Here is an 18,212-nt window from a genome sequence, read left to right as displayed (position 1 = left end):
AAAAGAAATATGATGTCATTGGAATCACTGAAACTTGGTGGGACAATACACATGATTGGAATACAAGACTAGAAGGATACAACTTATTTGCAAGAAACAGACTTGATAAACGAGGAGGGGGTGTTGCATTGTATGTTCGAAACGCGTATATCTGCACAGCGATTGAAGCTTCAGAGACTGGGAGTTCTGTGGAAACTGTTTGGGTAAGAATACAAGGACAGAACAATGGAAAGGACACCATTGTAGGCATTTACTACAGGCCGCCTGTGCAAGCCGAAGATATGGATGAACTCTTTATGCATCAGATGGCTAAGTTCTCCAAAAAATATGACATAGTTGTCATGGGAGATTTCAACTATCCAGACATTTGTTGGGAATCTCTCTCAGGCAAAACTAACAGGTCAAGGAAATTCTTATCCTCTCTTGCTGACAACTTTATCTTCCAAAAGGTAAGGGAGAAAACAAGGGGAACTGCTACCTTGGATCTAATCCTTATAAACAGGGAGGAAATGGTTGAGGAGGTAAAAGTGGCTGGGACCCTAGGAGGTAGCGACCATGCCATTTTAGAATTTTGGATAACTAGAGGCGGAAGACCTGTGAAGACTCAGACGTCAAGGTTAGATTTCAGAAAGGCAGATTTTAAGGGATTCAGAAAGAGAATTGGAGGGATCCAATGGCTGGATATCCTTAAAGACAAAAATGTCCAGGAAGGATGGGAAATCTTGAAAAATGAAATTCTCAAAGCACAGTTGTTAACAATTCCGAAAAGAGGGAAGAATAGGAAGCATTTAAGGAAACCAGGATGGATGAACACAGAACTTAAGCACATGCTAAAAAGGAAGAAAAAAATGTTTATAAAATGGAAAGAGGGAGGCATATCTAAAGAAGAATATAATGCTGTCTGCAGAATCTGCAGGGCACAAATCAGATTAGCTAAAGCTGAAAATGAGCTGAGGCTTGCAAGAGATGTCAAAAGCAATAATAAAGGATTTTGGGGATATGTCAAAAGTAAAAGAAAAGTCAAAGATGCTATTGGATTTTTACAGGATGAAAATGATGAAATGGTAAGACAGGATGTTGAGAAGGCTCAACTTTTAAATTCCTATTTTGCATCTGTTTTCTCTCAGAAAGGAAATGCAACATCAACTGTTATTCACTGTCCTATTAAGGGAATAGAAGAATCCAGGATATCTATAAACAGAAAGATAGTGAGGAAACACTTAGCTAACCTAAATGAATTCAAGTCTCCAGGTCCAGATGAATTACACCCCAGAGTACTGAAGGAGATAGCAGAAGAAATTTTTGAACCCCTCTCCATAATCTTTGAAAATTCTTGGAGAACAGGAGAAGTGCCAGAAGACTGGAGAAGAGCAAATGTTGTTCCTATCTTCAAAAAGGGGAAGAAGGTGGACCCAGGAAACTATAGGCCGGTGAGTCTGACTTCTATACCAGGAAAGATCTTTGAACAAATTATTAAACAACATGTATGTCAATACTGGGATAAGAATTAAGTGATTAAACAGAGTCAGCATGGGTTTGTAACTAATAAGTCATGTCAGACTAACTTAATTTCCTTCTATGACTGAATCACTGATTGGGTGGATCAAGGAAATGCTGTAGATATAGTATATCTTGACTTCAGCAAAGCATTTGACAAAGTCTCTCATACAATCCTTATTGAAAAAATGACTAAGTATGGAATGGACAAGGCAACTGTTAGGTGGATTCATAACTGGCTGCACATCCAGTTGGAAGAATGTCTCAAGTGGGGTACCACAGGGCTCTGTCCAGGGCCCTGTATTGTTCAACATCTTTATCAATGATTTAGATGAAGGAATTGAGGGTAAACTGATTAAATTTGCTGATGACACAAAGCTAGGAGGGATAGCTAATACTAGAGAAGAGAGAGAGAGGATTCAAAAAGATTTAAATAAACTGGAGAAGTGGGCAGCAACTAACAGAATGGTTTTTAACAGGGAGAAATGCAAAGTACTACATCTGGGCAATAAAAATGAAAAAAGCATATATAGAATGGGAGGAATAGGGCTAAGTGACAGCACATGTGAAAAAGACTTGGGTATACTAATAGATCACAGACTGAATATGAGTCAACAGTGTGATGCAGCAGCAAAAAAGGCAAATGCAATTCTAGGATGTATTAACAGAAGCATACAGTCTAGATCACGTGAAGTCATTATTTCCCTCTACTCCTCTTTGGTCAGTCCTCATCTGGAATATTGTGTCCAGTTTTGGGCACCACATTTTAAAAAAGACATCAACAAACTGGAGCAAGTTCAGAAAAGAGCGACCAGAATGGTGACCGGTCTGCAAACCCTGTCTTATGAGGAAAGGTTGCAGGATTTGGGAATGTTTAGTTTGCAAAAGAGAAGACTGAGAGGAGACTTAATAGCTGTCTACAAATATCTAAAGGGCTGTCACATTGTAGAAGGATCAACTTTATTCTCATTTGCACAAGGAAAGACTAGAAGCAATGGGATGAAACTGAATGGGAGGAGACACAGATTAGATATTAGAAAAAACTTTTTGACAGTTAGAGTGATCAATGAGTGGAACAGGCTGCCACGAGAAGTGGTGAGTTCTCCTTCAATGGAAGTCTTCAAACAGAGGCTGGACAGACATCTGACTGGGATGATTTAGCAAATCCTGCTTTGAGCAGGGGGTTGGACCAGATGGCCCAGGAGGTCCCTTCCAACTCTACGATTCTATGATAATAAGTAGAAATAAGAGCAAAAAATGGACCTAATTGCAACAGGGTGGCAAATAAAACTGACCACAGCAATGTGGAAAAGGAGGGCAACAACCTCTAAGGGTGGTTTCACATTAGCGCTTTTTAAGCGCACGCACGGCCGGGGGTAGCTCCGCCCCCGAGCCGGCTCTCTGCCCGGCGTGCCCGCCCCTTGCTTGTAGCACCGCCTCCTAGCGCACAGCGGCGCATGTGATCGGCGCACCCTATCTTTAGCATAGGGTGCGCAGATCGTGCGCTAGTTGCGCTTTGACCTGCGCACTTTTGACGGTGCGCCGTGCGCGCCAAAATCAAACTTTTCGGATTTTGGCGCGCACGGCGCACCGTCAACAGTGCGCAGCGCAGGTCAAAGCGCAACTAGCGCACGATCTGCGCACCCTATGCTAAAGATAGGGTGCGCCGATCGCAGGCGCCGCTGTGCGCTAGGAGGCGGTGCTACAAGCAAGGGGCGGGCACGCCGGGCAGAGAGCCGGCTCGGGGGCGGAGCTACCCCCGGCCGTGCGTGCGCTTAAAAAGCGCTAATGTGAAACCACCCTTAGAACATGCTTATCACGTGCCTTCCACTTGTCTGTGCCTCTAAAGGCCCCTTTACACTTAGCGATGCACCAGCGATCCCGAGCACTATATGACCCTGTCAGATCGCTGGTGCATCGCTAAGGCTGGTTTCACATTAGCGCTTTTTAAGCGCACGCACGGCCGGGGGTAGCTCCGCCCCCGAGCCGGCTCTCTGCCCGGCGTGCCCGCCCCTTGCTTGTAGCGCCGCCTCCTAGCGGCGCACCCTATCTTAGCATAGGGTGCGCAGATCGTGCGCAGGCCGTGCGCTAGTTGCGCTTTGACCTGCGCTGCGCACTTTTGACGGTGCGCCGTGCGCGCCAAAATCAAACTTTTCGGATTTCGGCGTGCTCGGCGCACTGTCAAAAGTGCGCAGCACAGGTCAAAGCGCAACTAGCGCACGGCCTGCGCACGATCTGCTCACCCTATGCTAAAGATAGGGTGCGCCGATCGCAGGCGCCGCTGTGCGCTAGGAGGCGGTGCTACAAGCAAGGGGCGGGCACGCCGGGCAGAGAGCCGGCTCGGGGGCGGAGCTACCCCCGGCCGTGCGTGCGCTTAAAAAGCGCTAATGTGAAACCACCCTTAGAACATGCTTATCATGTGCCTTCCACTTGTCTGTGCCTCTAAAGGCCCCTTTACACTTAGCGATGCACCAGCGATCCCGAGCACTATATGACCCTGTCAGATCGCTGGTGCATCGCTAAGGCTGGTTTCACATTAGGGCTTTTTAAGCGCACGCACGGCCGGGGGTAGCTCCGCCCCCGAGCCGGCTCTCTGCCCGCCCCTTGCTTGTAGCGCCGCCTCCTAGCGCACAGCGGCGCCTGCGATCGGCGCACCCTATCTTTAGCATAGGGTGCGCAGATCGTGCGCAGGCTGTGCGCTAGTTGCGCTGCGCACTTTTGACGGTGCGCCGTGCGCGCCAAAATCAAACTTGTCGGATTTTGGCGTGCTCGGCGCACCGTCAAAAGTGCGCAGCGCAGGTCAAAGCGCAACTAGCGCACGGCCTGCGCACGATCTGCGCACCCTATGCTGAAGATAGGGTGCGCCGATCACAGGTGCCGCTGTGCGCTAGGTGGCGGCGCTACAAGCAAGGGGCGGGCACGCCGGGCAGAGAGCCGGCTCGGGGGCGGAGCTACCCCTGGCCGTGCGTGCGCTTAAAAAGCGCTAATGTGAAACCAGCCTAAGTGGTCGCTAGTGAGCTGCCACACAGGCAGATCTCACAGCAATGCAGCAGCGGTTAGCGGTCGCACTCCCCTTTCAGACGCGGCGAGGGTGATGTATTCCACCTGCGTCCATGGCTCGCTCGTCAGCAGATGACGAGAAATTGACCAGGCTGATCTTGCGCAATAACCAGTTGGAGGCGAGTCACATGTAGCAATATCGCTGCTGTGTCACAAAATCGGTGACGCTTTAGCGATATCTGTATGTGTATAAAGCCCCTTTAAGGGTATGTGCACACGCTGCGGATTCTGCTGCAGATCCGCAGCGGATTTGGCCCTGTGGATCCGCAGCGGTTTTAGCTGCGTTGTACAGTACCATTCTAAACTATGGAAAACGAAAACCACAGTGCAGACGGTGTGGATTTTTCCATGTGGTTTTGCTGTGGTTTCCAATCCGCAGAAAGAAATGACATGTCACTTATTTTCTGCGGATTCCGCTGTGGTTTACGATCTGCTCCATTGTAGAGGTGATAAACCGCAAGGCAAAATCTCAGGCTAATTCACAGATAAACCACAGGTCTTCTGACCTGCAGATTTTACTGAATCTGCGCAGACAAATCCGCAGAGCATTCCGCAGCGTGTGCACACACCCTAATAGGAAGTTCTTAGCACACATGCTCCTGGGGAGTAAGGCCTGGACTGGCGGAAGGACACACGGCAGGAAAGTGGGCGCCAAGACACTGAGATACATGTCGAGAAAGAAACTCGGTAGCACAGTGCAATCCCAGCTCCCACGGCCCAGACGCTGGCACCCACACCACGCTACCTGGGCAAGTATGGCTACCAGCGTCCTGCCAGGAGATTCAGAAGCTACAAAATAAACCGCGACGTTAGAACAGAGGCCAGATATTAAAGCACGTCAGTCACGTTTACAAACTGGTGCTCACCCAGAGTCGGCCATCTCTTTGATTCTCCCGCCAAATAGCGCACGGCGGCGCTAACTAGGCGTGCTCAGCTTTATAGCCGCGCCTGAGCGACTCTCTACACTTCTTCTCTCTGACTCGGAGGACCGCCGCTCTTGACTGCCTTCTCTATGGTAAGCGCGGCGGGGTCTGGCTGGTGGTGGAGGAGCGGAGGCTTGGAGTAGAGTTACAGTAGTGACGTCACGGGGAGGAAGTAAGGCGGAGCAGAGAGTGAGCGGAGTCCTCCTCACTCTGCAGATAGAAGAAAGAGTTCTGTGAGAGAAAGTCACTGCACGGGACGGGAGGGGAAAGAAGTTCCAGAGAAGCCACCGCGGAGGAGAACAACCGGGAGGAATGTAGGGAGTAGACAGTGTGAGGTAAATAGTGTGCGGGCGCTGCCTGTGTGCTCTGCTGGGAGTCATGGCCAGCATCAGGCTGCACGGTGTCATGTTAGGGAGGTGCGCTTACTAATTTGGGCTGTTTCCCATCAACTTCCTGTGTGTGGAGTCATGGATCAGTCATAAGAAAGAATAGGTGGGCTCCAATAGGATCTGTCTAAGGATTAGAGGGGCTTCTGCAGGATCAGCCCCAGGAGTAGGTGGGCTCCAACAGGATCAGCCCCAGGAGTAGTTGGGCTCCAACAGGATCAGCCCCAGGAGTAGTTGGGCTCCAACAGGATCAGCCCCAGGAGTAGTTGGGCTCCAACAGGATCAGCCCCAGGAGTAGTTGGGCTCCAACAGGATCAGCCCCAGGAGTAGTTGGGCTCCAACAGGATCAGCCCCAGGAGTAGTTGGGCTCCAACAGGATCAGCCCCAGGAGTAGTTGGGCTCCAACAGGATCAGCCCCAGGAGTAGTTGGGCTCCAACAGGATCAGCCCCAGGAGTAGTTGGGCTCCAACAGGATCAGCCCCAGGAGTAGGTGGGCTCCAACAGGATCAGCCCCAGGAGTAGTTGGGCTCCAACAGGATCAGCCCCGGGAGTAGTTGGGCTCCAACAGGATCAGCCCCGGGAGTAGGTGGGCTCCGGCAGGATCATTCCCGGGAGTAGGTGGGCTCCGGCAGGATCATTCCCGGGAGTAGGTGGGCTCCGGCAGGATCATTCCCGGGAGTAGGTGGGCTCCGGCAGGATCATTCCCGGGAGTAGGTGGGCTCCGGCAGGATCATTCCCGGGAGTAGGTGGGCTCCGGCAGGATCATTCCCGGGAGTAGGTGGGCTCCGGCAGGATCATTCCCGGGAGTAGGTGGGCTCCGGCAGGATCATTCCCGGGAGTAGGTGGGCTCCGGCAGGATCATTCCCGGGAGTAGGTGGGCTCCGGCAGGATCATTCCCGGGAGTAGGTGGGCTCCGGCAGGATCATTCCCGGGAGTAGGTGGGCTCCGGCAGGATCATTCCCGGGAGTAGGTGGGCTCCGGCAGGATCATTCCCAGGAGTAGTTGGGCTCCAACAGGATCAGCCCCAGGAGTAGTTGGGCTCCAACAGGATCAGCCCCGGGAGTAGTTGGGCTCCAACAGGATCAGCCCCAGGAGTAGGTGGGCTCTAACAGGATCAGCCCTAGGAGTAGGTGGGCTCCAACAGGATCATTCCCGGGAGTAGGTGGGCTCCAACAGGATCATTCCCGGGAGTAGTTGGGCTCCAACAGGATCATCCCCGGGAGTAGTTGGGCTCCAACAGGATCATCCCCGGGAGTAGTTGGGCTCCAACAGGATCATCCCCGGGAGTAGTTGGGCTCCAACAGGATCATCCCCGGGAGTAGTTGGGCTCCAACAGGATCATCCCCGGGAGTAGTTGGGCTCCAACAGGATCATCCCCGGGAGTAGTTGGGCTCCAACAGGATCATCCCCGGGAGTAGTTGGGCTCCAACAGGATCATCCCCGGGAGTAGTTGGGCTCCAACAGGATCAGCCCCGGGAGTAGTTGGGCTCCAACAGGATCAGCCCCGGGAGTAGTTGGGCTCCAACAGGATCAGCCCCGGGAGTAGTTGGGCTCCAACAGGATCAGCCCCGGGAGTAGTTGGGCTCCAACAGGATCAGCCCCGGGAGTAGTTGGGCTCCAACAGGATCAGCCCCGGGAGTAGTTGGGCTCCAACAGGATCAGCCCCGGGAGTAGTTGGGCTCCAACAGGATCAGCCCCGGGAGTAGTTGGGCTCCAACAGGATCAGCCCCGGGAGTAGTTGGGCTCCAACAGGATCAGCCCCGGGAGTAGTTGGGCTCCAACAGGATCAGCCCCGGGAGTAGTTGGGCTCCAACAGGATCAGCCCCAGGAGTAGTTGGGCTCCAACAGGATCAGCCCCGGGAGTAGTTGGGCTCCAACAGGATCATTCCCGGGAGTAGGTGGGCTCCGGCAGGATCAGTCATAAGAGCAGGTGGGCTCCGGCAGGATCAGTCCCCGGGAGTGGGTGGGCTCCGGCAGGATCAGTCCCCGGGAGCAGGTGGGCTCCGGCAGGATCAGCCCCGGGAGTAGTTGGGCTCCAACAGGATCAGCCCCGGGAGTAGTTGGGCTCCAACAGGATCATTCCCGGGAGTAGGTGGGCTCCGGCAGGATCAGTCATAAGAGCAGGTGGGCTCCGGCAGGATCAGTCCCCGGGAGTAGGTGGGCTCCGGCAGGATCAGTCCCCGGGAGCAGGTGGGCTCTGGCAGGATCAGCCCCGGGAGCAGGTGGGCTCCGGCAGGATCAGCCCCGGGAGTAGTTGGGCTCCAACAGGATCAGCCCCGGGAGTAGTTGGGCTCCAACAGGATCAGCCCCGGGAGTAGTTGGGCTCCAACAGGATCAGCCCCGGGAGTAGTTGGGCTCCAACAGGATCAGCCCCGGGAGTAGTTGGGCTCCAACAGGATCAGCCCCGGGAGTAGTTGGGCTCCAACAGGATCAGCCCCGGGAGTAGTTGGGCTCCAACAGGATCAGCCCCGGGAGTAGTTGGGCTCCAACAGGATCAGCCCCGGGAGTAGTTGGGCTCCAACAGGATCAGCCCCGGGAGTAGTTGGGCTCCAACAGGATCAGCCCCGGGAGTAGTTGGGCTCCAACAGGATCAGCCCCGGGAGTAGTTGGGCTCCAACAGGATCAGCCCCGGGAGTAGTTGGGCTCCAACAGGATCAGCCCCGGGAGTAGTTGGGCTCCAACAGGATCAGCCCCGGGAGTAGTTGGGCTCCAACAGGATCAGCCCCGGGAGTAGTTGGGCTCCAACAGGATCAGCCCCGGGAGTAGTTGGGCTCCAACAGGATCAGCCCCGGGAGTAGTTGGGCTCCAACAGGATCAGCCCCGGGAGTAGTTGGGCTCCAACAGGATCAGCCCCGGGAGTAGTTGGGCTCCAACAGGATCAGCCCCGGGAGTAGTTGGGCTCCAACAGGATCATCCCCGGGAGTAGTTGGGCTCCAACAGGATCATCCCCGGGAGTAGTTGGGCTCCAACAGGATCATCCCCGGGAGTAGTTGGGCTCCAACAGGATCATCCCCGGGAGTAGTTGGGCTCCAACAGGATCATCCCCGGGAGTAGTTGGGCTCCAACAGGATCAGCCCCGGGAGTAGTTGGGCTCCAACAGGATCAGCCCCGGGAGTATTTGGGCTCCGGCAGAATCAGTCATAAGAGCAGGTGGGCTCCGGCAGGATCAGTCCCCGGGAGCAGGTGGGCTCCGGCAGGATCAGTCCCCGGGAGCAGGTGGGCTCCGGCAGGATCAGTCCCCGGGAGCAGGTGGGCTCCGGCAGGATCAGTCCCCGGGAGCAGGTGGGCTCCGGCAGGATCAGTCCCCGGGAGCAGGTGGGCTCCGGCACTGTATCTGGCGCCCTGCGAATCGCCTAAACAACAATTCCTTGGAATGCTGACATTGTCGCTCTGCAGACAAAGGACTACTCTGATTGCCTCCATCTACTGGCCATTTACTTCTATTCTAAAGGTACTGTCACACTTAGCGATGTACCAGCGATCCCGACCAGCGATATGACGCGGTCAGGATCGCTGGTACATCGCTAAGTGGTCGCTAGTGAGCTGCCACACAGGCAGATCTCACCAGCGACATCGCTGAGGACGGGGATCGCTACTTACCTGTCACACCAGGCGATCCTGCGTCCTCCCGCCCGGCTCCACGCGTCGCTCGTCCTCACAGCAGGAAGCGCCGCAGGAAGCAGACGACGAGAAACAGTCCTGAACGTTCTCGCGCGATTAGCGATAACCAGCGGGGGAGCCGGTCGTAGGTAAGTATCACACATAGCGATATCGTTAGCAATATCGCTATAACGTCACAAGTTATAGCGATATTGCTAGCGATATCTCTTAGTGTGACAGGCCCTTAAGGCTGTGGTCAGGCTCCAGATTACAGGGCCATGTCATCTGCTGATGGTCTTTATTTCCTACTATGTCTGCATTTTATCTACTGATTGCCTTGTGCTGGACATGGCAGATCCCCTCCAGCTCTATGGGTTATCAAAGGATGCCTTCTGCTTGTGATGGTGGCTTCTTACTTTGGGTTTGTTTTTGTGATTCCTTTTAAGGCTCAGGTTATACAGGGGGAATTGCTTTGTTGCAATTCACCTAATGATTCTCACTGGGGCCTTGGATATCACCTGTACTACAGTGGCAAAAATGACTCTCCTGCCAAAGAGAGAGGACGACTAAATGTAATTTTGCCACTGACTTTCATGTAACATGCCTGTGATTTGTTGTTTAGTTTTTCATTTTGTTTGTACATCCAAATCTCAGTACTAAGAGCCATAGCAGGTTGTGTGACCAATGTAGCCTAGGCCATATCGTTGCTTCACTGTGGGGCAGTCCACTATAGACAATTCCTTTTATTATGCCCTGAAAAGAAAAAAAATGATGTTTGGGATAATAGAGAGGATCTGTAATTGAGCACAAGTGTAAAGGCCCATTTAAAGAGGCAAACAATAATACTTTTATTTTTGTAGCTCCTACTTATTCAACAGCACTTTACAATTTTAGAGGGGTGTAAAGACAACAAAAGACATTTACAGAGCAAACGCCACTCTGGTGTCAAAGTGAGGGCCGGCTCCAAGCTTACAAAATATCATGACATAGGGGAACATGAAAGGTAAATAATAAAAAGTGTTTGTATTGTACGGTCCAGCCATAGTATACTAACAAGGGTCTGCACAGAACGCGGCATGAATCGGTCACCAGCCAGTATGTGTACAGTACAGACACAGAGGGCTATAGAACAGATGCTACGAGGGTCCCGATTCTGAAAAAAAATATGTGGGCAAAATGGGGATAGTTGGGTCTATCATCCCAGCTCTCTTCTCTAAATAAATGAGGTTTTAGGGCACGCTTAAAATTGTGGTTATTGCAAATTAATCGAACTATCCTGAGTAGGGCATTACAAAGAATTGGTGCAGCATGTGAGAAGTCTTGGAGACGGGAGTGGGAGGTTTAGATTTTTAAAGTAGTTTTCAGAACGGAGGGCACGGGTAGGGTGGTAGACCAAGAGGAGGGTGGTGCTGAACCGTGGAGCGCTTTGTGACTGAGAATAAGTTTAGATGGAACTCTATCGAATGGGCAGCCAGACTGTTAGGCAATCCCTGTATGTGATACTGCTGTCTAAGGCCTGTTTCACACATCAGTTTCTTCAAATCAGTCAAGATCTGCCATTTTGCAAAAAAAAAACGGATCCACCATTTTGCTTGGCGGATCCGTTTTTTTTCCCATTGAGTTGCATTACCGGCGGACCATGCGACGTTTTTTCGGGCGGCTGGTTCCACATTTTACTTTGCGCATGCCCGGAGGATTTGCTTCGGCCGCAAATTTAACCCTGTTCTGGCGGCTGAAAAAATTTTTCTCTCGCATATTTGCTCATCACTAGTAATAGCTTATTCTTCTCTGAAAGGGAGCTTATTTTCTTTAAATGTATTACCACTATGGGAAAGCTTTATAGGTTTTCTGCTCTTTCAGCAAATAAAGCTTGACTAACAGATGAACTGTTCTACAGCTTTCTAATATATTGTGTTTTAGTTCCTCATCATTTTGAAAATGTTACAATATTTCTTGGGAATGTTTAATATTTCCTAAACCTGTCTAAATATGTGTGTTGCTAACCCCTTTACCCCCAAGGGTGGTTTGCACGTTCATGACCGGGCCAATTTTTACAATTCTGACCACTGTCCCTTTATGAGGTAATAACTCTGGAACGCTTCCATTGATCCTGGTGTTTCTGACATTGTTTTCTCGTGACATATTGTACTTCATGATAGTGGTGAAATTTTTTTGATATGAGTTGCGTTTATTTGTGATAAAAACAGAAATTTGGTGAAAATTTCACAATTTTTCAACTTTGAATTTTTATGCCCTTAAATCACACAAAAAACTTAACAGTTAACATTTCCCACATGTTTAGTTTACATCAGCACAATTTTGGAACAAAATTTTTTTTTTGTTAGGAAGTGATAAGGGTTAAAATTTAACCAGCGAATTCTCATTTTTACAACATAATTTTTTTGTTGTGACCACATCACATTTGACGTCACTTTGAGAGGTCTATATCATAGAAAACACCCAAAAGTGACAACATTCTGAAACTGCACCCGTCAAGGTGCTCAAAACCACTTTCAAGAAGCTTATTAACCCTTCAGGTGCTTCCCAGGAATTTTTTGAATGTTTTAAAAAAAAAAAAAAAAAAAAACAACTTTTTTTCACAAAAAAATTATTTCAGGTCCAATTTTTTTTTTATTTTCCCAAGGAGAAATTGGACCACAAAACTTATTGTGCAATTTGTCCTGAGTAGGCTGATACCCCATATGTGCGGGTAAAACACTGTTTGGGCGCATGGCAGAGCTCTGAAGAGAAGGAGCACCGTTTGATTTTTTTCAACGCAGAATAGGCTAGAATTGAGATCAGATGCCATGTCGCGTTTGGAGAGAACCTGATGTGCCTAAACAGTGGAAACCCCCAATTATAACTCCAACCCTAACCCCAACACACCCCAAGCCCTAATCTCAGCCCTAACTCTAGCCCTAGCCCTAACCCTAATGGGAAAATGGAAATAAATACTTTATTTTACTATTTTTCCCTAACTAAGGAGGTGATAAAGGGGGGTTTGATTTACTATTTATGGTGGGGTTTTATGTTTGGCAGCTGTCACACGCTAAAAGATGCTTTTTACTGCAAAAAATAGTTTTGCATCACATTTTGAGAGCTATAATCTTTCCATATTTTGGCCTATAGAGTCATGTGAGGTCTTATTTTTTGCGGACGAGGTGATGTTTTTATTGGTACCATTTTTGGGTACATGACATTTTTTGATCACTTTTTATTACGATTTTTGGGACACAGAATAAACAAAAATCAGCAATTCATGAATTTCTTTTGGTGGCGTTTATACTGTTCCGTGTGCGGTAAAATTGATAAAGCAGTTTTATTCTTCGGGCCAGTACGATTACAGCGATGCCTCATTTATATCTTTTTTTTTTTTTTTTATGTTTAGGCGCTTTTATATAATCAAAACAATTTTATATAAAAAAATTATGTTGCATCTCTTTATTCTGTGAGCTACACCTTTGTATTTTTTTGCTGATGATGCTGTATGGCGGCTCGTTTTTTGCCGGACAAGATGACGTTTTCAGCGGTACGATGGTTATTTATATCCGTCTTTTTGATCGCACGTTATTGCACTTTTAGTTCGGCGGTATGATGATAAAGCATTGTTTTTCGCCTTGTATTTTTTTTTTTCCCTATGGGGTTCACTAAAGGGGTTAACTAGTGGTACAGTTTTATAGGGCAGGCCGTTACGGACATGGCGATACTAAATATGTGTACTTTTATTGTTTTTATTATTTACATAAAGAAATTAATTTATTGGGGAATATTTTTTTTTTTTACACTGTCCCAGGGTGGGACATTGCTATGCAAAGTCAGATCGCTGATCTGACACTTTGCACTGCACTTGCCGGCGCCTCCTCTCAGCAGGCACTGAGAAGCCACCTCCCTGCAGTACACTGTGGCCATTTTGGATCCGGGGGCCTGCAGGGAGGAGGCCCTCGGAACAAAGCGATCGCATTGTGTTGTTCTGAGGGTCTCAGGGAAGCACGCAGGGAGCCCCCTCCCTGCCCAATTCTTCCCTATGCCCCCAGAACACTGTGATCATGTTTGATCTCAGTGTGCCGGGTGTTAATGTGCCAGGACTGGCACATAGTGCCGGGTGTCGGATCAGCCGCGCTACCCCCCCCCCCATGAGTTTGGCTGATTGCATATGATGTACTATACCGTCCATGGGCATTAAGGCCCGGGGCACATGAGTGGTATAGTACGTTAAATGTCAGGAACAGGTTAATATTTTTGCCGATCACAGTCTTCTCCAGGTTCTTTTCTCACTCTTGTGACTTGTACTCCGACTCGTCAGATCACACTGGGGTTTGTCTGAGCCAGAAGTTGCATGTACAATGTGAGCCTAATGCTGCATAGCCTTAGCAATGTTAGTCTATGTTCCGTATTTGGTCAGTATTTTATATCAGTATTTGTAAGCCAAAATCAGGAGTGGAACAATCAGAGTAAAGGTATAATAGAAACACCCACTCCTGGTCTTGGTTTACAAATATTGAGGTAAAATACTGAACAAATACTGATCGTGGCTTAAGGCTGAGTGCAGACGGAGTTTTGAGCCCTGCGGATTTTTCCGTGCAGAATGGAAGAAAACCGCAGGTCAAATGACCTGCATTTTTCCTGCGGATTTCTTCCATTTTTCACGCGGTTTTCATGCGGTTTTTGTGCGGTTTTCCATTGCGGTTTTCCCCCTGCGGATTTGGAGACAGGGGAGATAGAAAACCGCACAAAAGAAGTAACATGCTGCGGATTTTGTACCGCAGGAAAGCCGCGCGGAAAAATCCGCAGCGTCTGCACAGCGTTTTTTTTTTTCCATTCATTTTAAAGGTACTGTACATCACAATGCGGATATGCAACGTTTCTGCGCGGTAAAATCCGCTGCGGAAACGCTGCATATCTGCATCGTGTGCACACAGCCTTAAAGTGACTTCTGGCATTAAAACCCTGTGTGTGATGTGGAGAATCAGAATAGAAGTCACGAGTGTGGATGGGAACGGTGCTGTAAACTAGGTGAGATGGTGATTGGTAACTATATTACCACCCTTAGATTACACAACATGCACATTTAGACAGGTTTTGCAAATAAAAAATTACTTGGAAATGTTTCTTAAATTTGCGGTCAGTGAATACAAAGGGATTCTTGTTTCCACTAATGGATGGATAGCTAGTCCTGCTTTCAGCTGAGAAGTGGATATAGTTGTATCTCTTGTAAATGACTCCCCTGTCAGCTAACTGGGCTGAAACACTAGCAAATGATCAGTGAGAATTGGGCTGCTGATGACCAGAATCCACAGGAGATTTTATACTTTTGCATCCACTTTACAGAACAGATTTTCAGCCCCTTAGTGTAATCAAGTGCTTTTCCTCTATTATCTGCAGGCATAGATCTTGAAATATATAGAAAGCTGCCAGATGTCTTTATTTATAAATGAAAGGGACTTTCTGCTGAATAAAATTCCCTTGTTCCTGATTATGCACCCTTGAAAACATGCAGGCAATCAGCTGATTGGGTTCTTTTTACAGGTCGTTAAATTATCGTTGTTGGCAGCATATTGTTCTGTGGACCACATGACAGTGTATGGGGACAGAATGATCATATTCACATTGTGAACTCCATGCTGTTTTGGTAGCCTGTGTGAATGGGACCGTAAGCCAGTGCAGGTTGACTTGTACATAGCTGACTGATGCTCATTTATTGCGGAAGTTGGCCTATTGTAATATTTCTTAGGGACCTCTTGTATAATAGATAGCTTCCGGCCTAACCATCTTTTGTCTGACAGCTATCCTAATCGACTCCTCCATACACGGGAACCTCTGCCGAAGGCTTAGGTGCTCTCTGTGAAAGAGCTGATGTCAGACTCCTCTTGCAGTGGCTTCCCTTGCACATAACAAAAGGATCAGCATTCTGAAAATGGATATAGTGTATCCTTTACTTTCCCAACATCATGTTTTGGAGAGAGTCAGGAGGCCCATATACATATAGCTATTGTCCCATCTCCTGATGACACCGCTTTTGAGGTGAAACATGTTGGGGGGGATTGGTGTTTTAAGACAATTGTCCTATGTTGCCAAGAAGGTGACACCCCAGGGTGTCACCATATGATATTCTAGGCAGATGCCTTTAATGTATCGTAATTAGAATAATTTAGGCAGTGTAGGGACAAACTGTAGAAATATCTTTATCCTGCTATTTTAAATAATAAAAGTAAAGTTTTAGGGTTTATTAGTTTTTTGGGGGGGTTTCCCCAGTTTGTCTGAATTTCCCATGCTTTAGGTAAAATAAGTGTTTGGTACAGTGCCAATTTTGCAAGTTTTCCCACCTGCAAAGAATGGAGAGGTCTGTAATTTTTAACATAAGTACACTTTAACTGAGACAGAATCTTACAAATGTGATTTTCTGTTTTTTTTTTTAATATAATTTGCATTTTATTGCATGAAATAAGTATTTGATAAAATAGAAAAACAGAACTTAATATTTGGTACAGAAACCTTTGCTCGCAATTACAGAGGTCAGATTTTTCCTGTAGTTCTTGACCAAGTTTGCACACACTGCAGCAGGGATTTTGACCCACTCCTCCATGCAGATCTTCTCCAGATCCTTCAGGTTTTGGAGCTGTCGCTGAGCAAAATTGAGTTTCACCTCCCTCCAGCCACAAACCATTTCCAATGCTCTTATTGAGGGAAGGAAGTTTTTGGATAACCACATCCATTCTCCCTTCAATACGATGCAGTCGTTCTGTCCCATTTGCAGAAAATCACCCTCAGGCTATGTGCACATGTCCAGAATTCCTGCGGATTTTATGCATTTTTGCCGCAAAAACGCATAAAATAAGCAACCCATTGAATTCAATGGCATTCCGCACATGCTGTGCTAATGCTGCGTTTTTTTTCCGCGGCGAAATCGCATTGCGAAAAAATACACAGCATGTTCATTCTTTGTGCGGAGTCACGGGAATTCCGCACACATAGGATTGCATTGTTCCGCTTACTTTCCGCATGTGGCTATGCCCACCATGCACAAAGTAAGCGGAAAATGTGCGGATGGTACCCATGGTCTGGAGGAGAGGAGACTGTCTTCCAGGCTCTGGGTACCATATCCCTGTTTAAAAAAAAAAAAAAAAAATAGAATTAAAATAAAAAATGGTGATATTCTCACCTTCCGGCGTCCCACGCAACGTCCCCAGGCCTCAGCGATGCTCCCCGCAAGTCCCGGTCCCAGTGATGCCTTGCGACAATGACCTGTGATGACGTAGCGGTCTCGTGAGATGCTACGTGATCTGGGGTCATTGTCGCAAGGTATCGCTGGGAACTGGACATGCTGGGAGCATTGCTGAGGCCTGGGGACGTTGCGTGGGACGCCGGAAGGTGAGAATATCACCATTCTTTATTTTTTTTTATTATTTTTAACATATCTTTTTACTACTGATGCTGCATAGGCAGCCTCGTAGTAAAAAGTTGGTCACACTTGTCAAGCACTATGTTTGACGAGTGTGACCAACCTGTCAATCAGTTTTCCAAGCAATGCTACAGATCGCTTGGAAAACGCTAGCATTCTGCAAGCTAATTACCCTTGCAAAATGCTATTTTTTTGCGGGAATTATGCATGTGGAATTCTAGCATATTTCCTGCGGCAGGGAGTTGCGGAATTGCAACGGAAATTTCTGCGGCAATTCCACACATGTGCACATAGCCTTAAAGTATGAAGTTTCCCCACCATGCTTTACTGTTGAGGCTGTGTTCTTAGGGTTGTAATCATCCTTTTTCTTCCTCTAAACATTGTGAGTGGAATTGATATCACAAAATTCTATTTTGGTCTCATCTGACCACATGATCTTCTCCCATGCCTTCTCTGGATCATCCAGAAGGTCAATTGCAAACTAAAGGAAAGGCCTTGACATGTGAACTGCAGGAGTGTTAATCCATGAAAGCATAGTGTTAATAATGGTAATGTTTGAGACTGTGGTCCCAGCTCTCTTCAGGTTATTGATCAGGTGTTCACGTGTAGTTCTGGGTTGATATCTGACATTTCTCAGAATCCTCCTTACCCCACGAGGCAAGATCTTGCATGGAGCCCCAGAACAAAGAAGATTGACTGTCATCTTGTGTTTCTTCCATTTTCTAATAATTGTGCCAACAGTTATTGCCTTCTCTTAAAGCTGCTTGCCAATTGTACGCTAGCCCATCCCAGCTTTTTTGCAGGTATACAATTTTGTCCCTGGTGTAAACTGCTCTTTTGCCTTGGCCATGGTAGAGAGGTTGGAGTGTGATTGAGTGTGTGGACAGGTGTCTTATACAGGTATCAGGTAACAGGTGACATTAATATGCAATTAATATAGGTAATGAGTGCCGGGTAGGAGGGATAATGAAAAACTAACAGGTCTGAGAGAGCCAGAATTCTTGCTGGTTCGTAGGTGACCAAATAATCATTTCATACAATTTTTCATACAATCAGTTGCAATTTAATTATGGAAAAAATTATACAATGTGATTTTCTGTTTTTTTTTTTTTTTTTTTTTTTTTTTTAGATTCTGTTGCTCCCAGTTGAAGTGTACCTACTATGACAAAGTCACTGATAAAGTACTGGAGGGGAGATTTGTTTCACTGCGCTTAATGGTGTCAGTGATGTGAAACCCAGAGATTTTCCTCCAGCACACTAAAGTTCTGCGAGGGGTTAACAGCTAATTTACATAATGGACTGGGTTTTTGTGGACAATAGAGTGCTAGGGAGGTTGTTCACCTTATC

At 48.0% G+C, this 18,212-nt stretch overlaps 2 protein-coding genes across 6 annotated transcripts in view; one reads left to right on the top strand and one right to left on the bottom strand.

Annotated features, from left to right (window-relative positions):
• Positions 1–5,562, bottom strand: part of HAUS8 (HAUS augmin like complex subunit 8) — a 163,062-nt gene extending 157,500 nt beyond the window's left edge. Inside the window, exon 1 of the mRNA XM_073559837.1 lies at positions 5,424–5,562. Coding sequence (XP_073415938.1) covers positions 5,424–5,437 — 14 coding nt within the window. The 5' untranslated portion in view covers positions 5,438–5,562. The remainder of the gene's footprint in view (positions 1–5,423) is intronic.
• A 116-nt stretch (positions 5,563–5,678) lies between these two features.
• Positions 5,679–18,212, top strand: part of MYO9B (myosin IXB) — a 263,036-nt gene continuing 250,502 nt past the window's right edge. For all 5 annotated transcript variants that reach the window (XM_073559836.1, XM_073559833.1, XM_073559835.1 and 2 more), the window contains exon 1: positions 5,679–5,815. The gene's annotated coding sequence lies outside the window, so the exon portion shown is untranslated. The remainder of the gene's footprint in view (positions 5,816–18,212) is intronic.

Source organism: Dendrobates tinctorius, unplaced genomic scaffold (assembly GCF_039654945.1).
Source record: "Dendrobates tinctorius isolate UK_male_01 unplaced genomic scaffold, ASM3965494v1 ptg000276l, whole genome shotgun sequence".
Classification (NCBI taxonomy): domain Eukaryota; kingdom Metazoa; phylum Chordata; class Amphibia; order Anura; family Dendrobatidae; genus Dendrobates; species Dendrobates tinctorius.
This window is presented reverse-complemented; position numbering and strand designations above follow the sequence as displayed.